Source organism: Triticum urartu, chromosome 4, assembly GCF_003073215.2.
Source record: "Triticum urartu cultivar G1812 chromosome 4, Tu2.1, whole genome shotgun sequence".
In the NCBI taxonomy this organism is placed as follows: Eukaryota; Viridiplantae; Streptophyta; class Magnoliopsida; order Poales; family Poaceae; genus Triticum; species Triticum urartu.
Window position 1 is genome coordinate 412,790,827 of NC_053025.1, and position 10,758 is coordinate 412,801,584.

The window sequence follows — 10,758 nt, forward strand, 5'->3', positions numbered from 1 at the left end:
GGATGGTCTTGTCTCCCGACGGGGTTTGTGAAACTTAAAGTTGCTACTTCTTTTGACCATGACTTACTTAGGGGTATGATGGGGGCGGTCCTAAGAGACGATAAAGGTAGGTTCATCCCTGGAAAAATGGTAAGATTGACTGGCGTGTGGTTGTACTAATGGCTGAAGATATAGCCCTAAAATTCGGCCTATCGCTGACGCAAAAGACAGGATGCAACCGCATTATTATTAACTCGATAATACGGAGGCGATCGACACCATGAAGGAAGGAGGACGATCGTCGGGAGCAGCAACGACATTTTTTAATGATTGTTTCTGGTTAGCTTGTGATTTTTCTATTTCTAGATTTGAGCACTACAATAGAGAAGCAAATAAAGTCATTTATGAACTTGCCAAACTGGCTAGAATTTCTTTCATTTTTGAATGGTTCGAGGAGCCAAATAGGGATATGGTATCAATCCTCATAAACGATGTAATGGTTATTCTTAATGAATAAAGATCTATTTTTTTTAAAATACTTAGGTCAAAAAATGTAGTGGTATTTTTGGGAATCACTAAAATTACAGCGGTATTAATCCGATTAATTCTTTTTCTTTGAAGCATATTGTCTCTTGAAAAAGAAAAGGCCTTTAATAAAAAAGGCCAAGGCCGCATCTAGGTTTTTCGTTGCCCCCAAGTCAGGCGAGAGTCTATAAATACGGCCCATGGTTTCCCGTCTAAGAGATAAACGCCTGGCAAACAAGTGAGAGAGAGAAAGAAAGTTAAGAGCTCTCGACGATTGAAACCCTACCCGGAGCCCCGCCGCCGTCGCCTCTCCCTCTCGCTGTAAGAGCTGGAAACCCTTTCACCCGAAAATCCGTCTCTCCCCCAACGAACCCGATCTGATCCGGCTCCTGCGTTCTCTTTTCTAGGTTTAGAGCCGTAGCGCCGCCAGCAGAGGAGGGGGTGAAGAAGGCCAGCGTCACCATGGCGGACGAGGAGCAGATGATGGAGAGGAAGGAGGAGGCCACCGAGGTGAAACGCTCTCTTCTCCTTCTCGCTCTGCACGTCTGCTTCGGCGGATTCGTCTCTGGTTTGGACGGTGAATAGGCTGCCAAAGCAAGGGGACGGATATAATTTCGTGTTTGTTGTTTGTTTTGTTTGTGAATCCGAGACGACGGGGGCGATCTGTTTGATTTGTATGCTTTGGTTGAAGATGTCTAATCTGCAAGAGCGATTTAAGCTGCTAAGCCAATGGTTGTCGTGTGATGTGCAGTCAGATGCGGGGCTGCCCTGGTTCGCTCTTCGGGCAGGAATTCAAAACCAAATTATTTAACTCCCGTGTATTCTGATTTGCTTAACGTACGAGACTTTAACAATTAAGCATAGGATTTGAAGCTCGTGTAGCATTGAACAGCAGTCCGTGATTTTATAGGACAATTGAACTCTTAATGTTTGCGTATGCCTGTAAGTAGGCTTTTGTATCAGATGCGCTAGAGTTTTGTATCAGACCAGCTAAACAATTTATGTTGGAGATAGTGGTGTTGTTATGAATCCCTGCCAACGATTATCATAGGCAACAAAAGTGTAATGCTAACATTTTAAATTATATATCACCATAATGTTGCCTTGTACTGAAATTACTGGATTGCTTCACTATTTTTTTTTTGAATGAAGAGGTGGGAAGAAGACGCACTTCACTGTTTATTATTATGTTTAGTTTGGTTCCAAATAGTTGTATTCCCTAGTTAATGTTTTATGTATTTGTCATTCCATGCTTGTATTTCCCTTGTCTTGTGCATGCTTATTGATAATGTTTATGATGTTTTGCAGATTGCACCTTTTGATCCAACCAAGAAGAAGAAGAAGAAGAAGGTCGTCATCCAAGATCCTGTTGATGAGGTTGATAAGCTGGCAGAGAAGACGGAGGGCTTGTCAGGTCCGTGTATTGATGCAAAAAAAATGATCTCATTATCTGCTGTCCGTTGTTGCTGAAAGTTTTCTGCATTGTTTTTAGTCACTGAGTCTGGCGAGGCAAGCTTCGTGGGATTGAAAAAGAAAAAGAAGAAACTTGTGAGTTCATTTGGCTCAGTTTGTGGCTCTGTGCCGTGTTTTGCTTATTTTTAATGCTGTTTGAGAAAGTTGTGGGATGTCTACTATTCTATTTTGTATATGACATTAAATTATGTTGTCACGTTTCTCCTCGTGCATGCCAAACATAATAAGATGCCAATGGAATAAGCCACTACAATGCCCAAGCCTCAGGCTTTCATCACTCGGTTGAAAGTACTGTTTAGACTATCAGTTCCGTCTTGCTATTTGCTCTAACTCACCGATGTTCAAATTTCAGGTGGAACTTGATCCATCACTTGTTGAGGCTGGAGATGGTGAAGACACTCTTGGTAAATATTGCTTGTTAGTATTTTAATTATCTTCATTACATTTGCTGCTGCGTCTGAGCATGTATGTAATCTTCAGATGATCAAGTTGGAGAGGATGAACAAGGAGAGGGGATTGTGCTGGGTGGAGCAACCCAGTACCCATGGGAAGGAACTGATAGAGATTACAAATATGATGAGGTAATTGTTCTTCCATGTCTGTTCAATTAACATTTCACTATCCTATTTATTGAATGTTGACAAATGACAGACAAGAGTTCTGTGAACAAACTAATACTAAAGATCATTCATTTGACCCTTTCATTTCAGTTGCTTTACAGTGCATATTGAGAAGCGTTCTTAAGTTTTTTCTGTGTGCTTCTTGATGTAGTTCTTTGTTGTTTATTTTTGATTGCATTCTTTTTGGTGAAGCCTAATCATCAGGCTGTTTATTTTTTATTACTAATATGCTATCGGTGCATGGCTAGCATATTGGATAGTGCTCAGTTGTTCCTTCTATTTTGATTGCATTCTTTTTGGTGAAACCTAATCGTCAAGGCTGTTTGGTTACAGCTGCTTGGCAGAGTCTTCAATATCCTGCGTGAGAATAATCCAGATCTTGCTGGTGATAGACGAAGAACAGTTATGCGGCCTCCTCAAGTTCTTAGGGAAGGCACAAAGAAGACAGTTTTTGTGAACTTCATGGACTTGTGCAAAACGTAATTCTTCTTTGTTTTTGCTCTAATTGATCTTGTTTTCTGTTACTTTGTTTTATTTTAATATTTTTAAATTTTATTTGAAAATTGTAAGGCTATCATGAACAGTTACTTTGTTTTCTGTTACTGAAGTGATATTTCTACTTTTCAGAATGCATAGGCAACCTGAACATGTGATGATGTTTTTACTTGCTGAGATGGGAACAAGTGGGTCCCTTGATGGGCAACAAAGGTTGGTTATCAAAGGAAGATTTGCCCCGAAGAACTTTGAAGCTATACTCAGGAGATATATCAGTAAGTTTCCTTATTATCACATGACCTTGTTCCTGCTCCTTTTTGGCTTAAGTTTATGAGTCCTGGCTTTTTACGTGTAAGCATAATGTTGAACTAAATATTTCAGCCTGCAGCTGTGTTGCTAAAAAATTATTAGGTTGTTTTTGTTTTCGATTTGTAAGGTTAGTTATTGTTGTGCGTGCCCATTTTACCCTGTGGAATCAAGGGAATTATTCCAACTGTAGTGAAAATCAATGTTCTGCTTTGAATGTATAGGTTGGCAGTTTTATCTGAAAATAAAAGGCACCATGATGCCAACTAATCCTTCAAAGTTTCTCTCATGGCCCCAGTAAGAAAGACATAGCTATGGCCTAAGAAGTATGATGGTCACTTGCTGTGAATGAGCTTTATATTTTTCTTGTGGCATGATCATCCAATCATAACCCAGAGCTTCTCGACGTGGAAGAGTAGCTCCTTATTTTCCCATGTGATGATGCGGAGAGCCGACACCAATTTTCTATTTTCTAATCTCTCAGCTGCTTTTGATTTCCTGTAAGCTCAATGGACTAACTTTTGCTGCCGCCATGTTCACTTGTTTCAGATGAATATGTCATATGTAATGGATGCAAGAGCCCAGATACCATCCTTTCCAAGGAGAATCGGTTGTTCTTCCTTCGTTGTGAACAAGTAAGACTGTTACACCCCCCACTTGTCGTTCTATTCGCATTTACATTATTAGTTACTAGTGGTTCCTGGATTTCTTGTTTCTGCCTATGATGAGTTGCAAACAGTATTGCCTACATTGTTTGATCAATCTTATGAGAACTTCTGCAACCTCTGAGGATGGAACGGTGCCTTTTATTAGACCCAGCTTCAATCTAGTCTTTTATGCTGTATAATCAAAAATCTGTTTACAGTTTTTGCACCTCTTGATTTTTGCTGATGATTAGTTGCAGAGACATTTAGCCTTGCATTGTTTGAGAAATATTTTGTGATAATAATTGCAACATCTGAGGTTTTTCAGTACGATAGTTCTTCTGTTTGTGTTTATTCTTTTTAGCTAAACATGGTGTTATTTGCGTTTTTTTATTGCTTAAAGTAGTCGTCCTTGGCTGCCTACCTATGATGAGTTGCAAACTTTATTGCCTACATTGTTTGATCAATCTTATGAGAAGCTTCTGTAACGTCTGAGGATGAAAAAATGCACTAAAAATCCTTTGATTATTTTTTCTCTATATTTTTGTTATTTACATTCGGTTACTTGTCTTGTGGGCTTTCCACCTATGATGAGTCGCAAACCTTATTGCCTACATTGTTTGATCAATCTTATGAGAAGCTTCCTCAAGGACTGAGGATGAAAAAATGCACTAAAAATTCAATGTTTTTTTCTATATATTTTTATTATTTACATTCAGTTACTTGGCTTGTGGCTTTTCTACCTATGATGAGCTGCACACCTTATTCCCTATATCGTTTGACCAATCTTGTGAGAACCAGTGTATATTTTGTTTGGTCTAGAGTTCAGATGTCAGTTTGCACTTCTGGGGTAGTGCTGATGATGAGTGAAGTTCTTGCCTACATTGTTTGACAAATAGTATGTGATGATAATTGCTGCATCTGAGGCTTGTGCATTATTATATTATCATGGCTCTTTTGGCTCTCCTGTTTTTTGCCTGCTGCCTCTAGCTAAAGACTTACCGATGATGAGTTGCAAACCTTATTGCCTACATTGGTTGATGAACCTGCTGCAATTTAGGATTTTCTTGTACCCACATGTTTTAACCATACGCTAACCCATCGATTTATTTTTCTTGATCAGTGTGGTTCGTCAAGGTCAGTTGCTCCTATCAAGGCTGGATTCGTGGCGCAAGTTGGGCGTCGGAAGGCTGGAACTTAAGTTTGGTAGTGTGCGGATGCTCTATCAACGTAATCCAACAATTTGCCGATTTACAACAATCTTTATTGTCCTGTTTTCACTGTGCCTAGACCGCTTTGTGGATTTTGTTACTTCCTGTACTATGAATGCTGCTGGTGTGAATTTCTATTTATCTCAGAGGATCTAAGTTTGGGGCCTATTGCCGGCTCCTTTGCCTTTGGTACTACTAGTTGTAGTTATCTGCATGAGATGAATCTACCTGTCTGACATGTTATTTCGCTCAAAGGACCCAGAAACATCGTATTAAGAGAGATGTGGTGGTATGGTACGGTAGCCATTTGGGCGCTGGAATGACGTGTTGTTCCGAAATCCAACCACGCAGCCCCGGCGACGAGAAAAGGAAAATCCTTGCAACTGAAACACAGCCTTACATGTAAACAAGTCATGATAAGAGGATAAGCCGACGTGTCGCCTCTTCCTGACCTAAGCTATCAAACGACTCAACCAAAGCTCGCTGCCTCCCTTTCCACAACCTCCAATCATCCCCGCGCAAGCGCAGTGAGCAGAAAGAAAGAAAGAGATGAGGTCTCCCGTCCCCGCCATGCTCACCGCCCCATCAGCAGCGGCGGCCGTCGCCAAGCCGCTCCCCGCGGCTCGCTCCAACACGACGGCGGCGGCGCTCCACGCGACGGCAGCCAGCAGCAGGCGGGACGTGATCGCGGGCACGGGCGTGGGAGCGGCGCTGCTGCTGGCCCTGTGGCCGCAGCGCGCGCGTGCGGCGTCGGACGACGAGTACCTGGCGGAGACGACGGAGGTGATCGGGAAGGTGCGGTCGACGATCAGCATGGACAAGACGGACCCCAAGGTGGCGGACGCGGTGACGGAGCTCCGGGAGATGTCCAACTCGTGGGTGGCCAAGTACCGGCGCGAGAAGGCGCTGCTGGGGCGGCAGTCGTTCCGGGACATGTACTCGGCGCTCAACGCCGTGTCCGGCCACTACATCAGCTTCGGCCCCACCGCGCCCATCCCCAACAAGCGCCGCATCCGCATCCTCGAGGAGATGGACGCCGTCGAGAAGTCGCTCAAGCGCGGCCGCTGAAGAGTACTAGCAAAATGTACGTGCGTGCGTGCGTGCGTGCGTCAAACAGGCAGGATAGGATGAGAACGTCGCGTTGCTTGTCCCGTGGGTCATAAGCGCTCCGATTTTGAGCCTCGAGTTTATCAATTGTTTGTACGACTTGTCTGAATCGGCTGAATGCTCGACATTGTGAGAATATTGTTGGGGGCATCCTTGATTTTGTGTATCACCGTCTTCCTTGTTCCAATGTGCCTCCACGGTGCCCAGCACAGTCCAGGTGCTAAGAACATCTTCAGCCGTTCGGCCCCAGGACTCGAAAAAGCGTCGTGTGGAACCGAACCGACGTTTAATCTAGACGTGGAGGCAATTGTGTTCCTAGTCGCCGCCCTAGGTCGTCACCAAATCGGCGACAAACTCGGCGATTTGATTCAAATTTGTATAAACATGGCAAAAACTCGACGATTTCATTCAAATTTGTAAATAAAACAGAAATCAAACTACGCCTAGCCTACGCCGCTGCCGCCGTCCGTCTTCTACATGCCGAGGAGACTGTAGAACCGGGTGTAGTCGTTGCCGCCGCCATCCTGCGTCCTGTCAGAGCCGCCGCCATCCCTGCTGCACCCCTGACCAGGTGTGACGCCCCAAGACCGATGCTCGAAAAGACTTTCATAGGTTCCGGGTTTCTCCGTGTGTTTCATTTTTGCTTGCTCCCTTTTTTTGCATTGCGTCATGTCATCATGGCATAAATCTTTTGCATCTCAACTAAATAATTTGTGTGGATCTTCGATCCATTTAAATCAAGGGAATAGTGACTTCTCTTTATAACTTTATTCTCCTAATATTTAGGGAGCTATTATAAATATTCCATTAATTTGGAATCATCGTAACACACGTGCAAAATAATTCCCATGTCTATTCCTCTTCGAGTTTGACCTTCAAACCTTGCCAATATCTCTCATCTCTTTTATCGAGGCTCCTCCTAAAACCTCAACATTTTTGTACACTTCTATAACCAAACCCTAGTTCAAACCCATTTGAATTAAATTCAAATGAGTTTGAATGACATTTTTCAATCATGTGTCTCCTATTTTTCATGGACCCTGCACATTTTTACGAGTCCGTAAAAATTATCCCCATGCCTAGATTCCACCGCTACCTTCTCTTTCTTTTCTTCATCTTTTCTGTTTTGTTTTAAAATGGGAAGAGGAGTGAGAAGAGGGAGCCAGGCCGGCCCATTTACCTCTAAGCCCATAGCCAAGCCTGCCCGTTTCCCACCTAACCCTAGGCCCAGCCTCTCCCCTCGTAACCTCTCCCTCACGATCCCTCCCTCGCACCTCGCGCCGCCAGGAGAGAAGCGCATCGCGCTCGACCCCGCTTTCCTTCTCGATCCCCATCTTCCTCCTCCCACTCGATCTTTAACACCAGCGAGCCACGCCGCCGCGCCTCCTGCCACTCCACCTACGACCTCCTGCCATGGCCTCCTCCTCGCCTTGAGAGTCCCGCGCGCCCGATCCCCATGGTTCGCGCCTGCCTCTGCGCGCGTCGTCCCGCCTCAGCGCGCGCGTCGTCCCGCCTCAGCGCCGCCGTCCTCCATGGCGCCGCGCCCGGCCTCCCGCGCCACCACCATCTCCAGTCGCCTGCGCCGTCACCTTCCCTCGTCGGCCTCCTCTGCATCACCAGGCCGCTTCCTCTGCCCCGTTTCCTTTCTTCTCCATCCCGTCCCCTTCCCTGAGTTCGTGCTCTCTCTCTTGGACAGCAGGGCCCCATGGACGCCAATCCGCCGGTCCTCCGCGCCCTCACACCCTGCCGGACTTTCGCCTGGCCCCGCTTGTTCGCTACCGCCGCCTGTTGTTGCCTCGGCGCTGACAGCCATCACCGCTGCTCTGCTTCGTGTCGAGAAGGAACACCTCGTTGCCGGGCGTTGACCCCTTCTCTTGCTCCAGCTCCGTCCGGCAAGGGCCTCGCGCCCGCTGCCTCTCTTGTCGGGACCAGGACCATTTCCTCACGCCCCTGATCGCCTCTCCACGACCATCTCCTCCCAGATGCCCTGGCTGCTGCTACAAGACCACCACAACGCCATCATGGAACCCTAGGGCCAAAGATGACCACGACCGTGCATCTCTCCTTGTGCTACTTTGGAGATCAGGACTGCCCCGGACCATGTTGTCTCGCCGGATCGTCAAAAACCCCGGTTGTTGCCAAGTTCCTTGACGCCCGATGCCTGGAACGACTACCGTCGCCGAAGACCCTTGAACTAATAACTTCAAGTTCAACTATTGTCGCAAGAACGAGACCGGCGGGTTCGAAGACCCCAAGTACCACGACAACCCCAAAAGGATTCGAGTTCGTCAAGTTCACCTTCGAAACGTGTACCACTACCGACGACTGAGACCCTGGATTCGACAAGTTCCTCACGGTGACCCTGAACATCTACGGGACATGCACGACTTCGAACCGTGTACCACGTCGAACATGTACGGCTACACGACGAACCGCCAATACCCTGAATGACTACCGCCGCCGGAGTCCGCGAGTACAACTACTTCCACAACGCGTCGTGTACGACTACTGTCGCTTGGGTTTTGACAAGCCTTCGAGTACCACTACGTTTGCCATGTACAACTACACCAAGTCCGGACTGACAAGTGCCTTGAGAACGTCTGTACCTCTTTCGTCGCCGAGGACCGAAAGTACCACTACGTCCCATCGAACCCGAACCGTCTCGTTTGCACGCTTCGAAGGTATAACCCCGAGACGACGTCCGTGAATAAATGCTTGCGATGTTTGAGATGCTCGTGTTTGCACTGTGTCCACACATGCGCCAGGTGCCGTTTTTCTTAAGGACCAGCACCGGATTGGCAAGCCACTCAGGGTGAAAAACTTCAACAATAAAGCCAGCTGCTAAGAGCCCGGCTACCTCTTCTTCAATCGCCTTGTGTCTTTCTTCGTTAAACCGGCGGAGAAACTGTTTCACCGGTTTGTATTTAGGATCCACATTGAGGGTGTGTTCAGCGAGTTGCCTCGGTACACCTGGCATGTCAGAGGGCTTCCATGCAAAAATGTCCCGATTCTCACGGATGAACTCGATGAGCGCGCTTTCCTATTTCGGATCTAAGTTGGCACTGATGCTGAACTGCTTGGACGAATCGCTAGGTACGAAGTCAACAAGCTTAGTTTCTGCTGCCGATTTGAACTTCAGGGCTGGATCATGCTCCGTAGTTGGCTTCTTTAATGGAGTCATGTCCGCCGGATCAACATTGTCCTTATAATACTTCAGCTCCTCGGTGGCACAAACCGACTCTGCGTAGGCCGCATCTCCTTCCTCGCACTCCAAAGCGATTTTACGGCTTCCGTGAACCGTTATTGTCCCCTTGTGACCTGGCATTTTGAGCTGCAAATACAAATAACAAGGCCGTGCCATAAACTTGGCGTAGGCCGGTCGCCCAAACAGGGCGTGATATGGACTTTGGATTTTCACCACTTCAAACGTCAATGTCTCCGACCTAGAATCATGATCATCTTCAAAGGCCACTTCCGGAGCTATCTTACCAACAGGATATGCTGACTTGCCAGGTACCACACCATGGAACACCGTATTGGACAGTTTGAGATTTTTATCTGTTAGTCCCATACGACGGAAGGTCTCATAGTACAAGATATTAATACTGCTCCCTCCATCCATGAGCACCTTGGTGAACTTGTAACCTCCCACCTGAGGTGCCACCACCAGAGCCAACTGACCCGGATTATCAACCTGGGGAGGGTGATCCTCTCTACTCCATATGATTGGCTGTTCAGACCAGCGTAGATAACGGGGCACGGCCGGTTCAACAGAGTTGACTGCCCGCCTCTGAACCTTCCGGTCTCGCTTGTCCAAGCTAGTGGTGAAGACATGGTAATGCCCACTATTCAACTGCTTTGGGTTGCTCTGGTAACCTGACTGTTGCTGCTGTTGGTTGTAACCACCCTGGTTGTTCTGATTATTTTGATTATTATGTCCGCCCGGATTACCATTAAATTCTGAACCGGAATTTCCTCCACCATAACCCGGCCCGGATCCTGAGCCACCGCTGGAGCCGTGATCATACCGGAAAGCATTAGAATTCTTGAACTCCTGCATAATGAAGCAATCCTTCCAAAGGTGGTTTGCTGGCACCTCCTTCGTTCCATGTCTTGGACAGGGCTGGCTCAGTAGATAATTTAGGCGGTCCGGGTTAGGGTTGGGTGCTCCATTGCGATTTGGCGGTTTACCCCTGCGTCGCTGGCCCTTGTCCTGTGCGTTGGTGTTAGCCACAAAGTCCATGTTACCATCCGCTTTACGCTTGCCTCCGCCACCATTGCCTGCTAAGTGATGCTGCTGACCTTTGGAGTTGCTGTTCCTCTTTCCCTTCCCTGCCTTGTCATCATCAGATTCGGGATCTTTGGTACTATCAGAATCAGCATACTTTACCAAAGCAG

The 10,758-nt window shown here is 46.7% G+C and overlaps 2 protein-coding genes, 4 non-coding genes and 2 pseudogenes across 6 annotated transcripts; all 8 read left to right on the forward strand.

Annotated features, from left to right (window-relative positions):
• Positions 1-696: 696 nt before the first annotated feature.
• On the forward strand, positions 697-5,448 carry LOC125551819 (eukaryotic translation initiation factor 2 subunit beta). Its single transcript, XM_048715186.1, has 10 exons — positions 697-825; positions 912-1,014; positions 1,813-1,918; positions 1,997-2,052; positions 2,330-2,381; positions 2,458-2,558; positions 2,931-3,076; positions 3,225-3,367; positions 3,948-4,033; positions 5,166-5,448. The coding sequence occupies exons 2-10, from the start codon at positions 967-969 to the stop codon at positions 5,241-5,243; spliced, it is 816 nt and encodes a 271-aa protein (XP_048571143.1). The 5' UTR covers positions 697-825; positions 912-966; the 3' UTR covers positions 5,244-5,448.
• Positions 4,113-4,194, forward strand: LOC125555074. The gene has a single exon (XR_007304524.1). It is a non-coding gene; the product is annotated as a small nucleolar RNA SNORD34 (small nucleolar RNA).
• Positions 4,281-4,367, forward strand: LOC125555084 (annotated as a pseudogene).
• LOC125555076 lies at positions 4,462-4,543 on the forward strand. Its single transcript, XR_007304526.1, has one exon. It is a non-coding gene; the product is annotated as a small nucleolar RNA SNORD34 (small nucleolar RNA).
• On the forward strand, positions 4,622-4,705 carry LOC125555078. Its single transcript, XR_007304528.1, has one exon. It is a non-coding gene; the product is annotated as a small nucleolar RNA SNORD34 (small nucleolar RNA).
• Positions 4,895-4,974, forward strand: LOC125555080. Its single transcript, XR_007304530.1, has one exon. It is a non-coding gene; the product is annotated as a small nucleolar RNA SNORD34 (small nucleolar RNA).
• LOC125555082 lies at positions 5,039-5,108 on the forward strand (annotated as a pseudogene).
• A 261-nt stretch (positions 5,449-5,709) lies between the features above and the next one.
• LOC125551820 (photosystem II repair protein PSB27-H1, chloroplastic-like) lies at positions 5,710-6,526 on the forward strand. The gene has a single exon (XM_048715187.1). It carries the CDS (start codon positions 5,803-5,805, stop codon positions 6,319-6,321), a length of 519 nt encoding a protein of 172 aa, XP_048571144.1. The 5' UTR covers positions 5,710-5,802; the 3' UTR covers positions 6,322-6,526.
• The last annotated feature ends 4,232 nt before the right edge of the window (positions 6,527-10,758 follow it).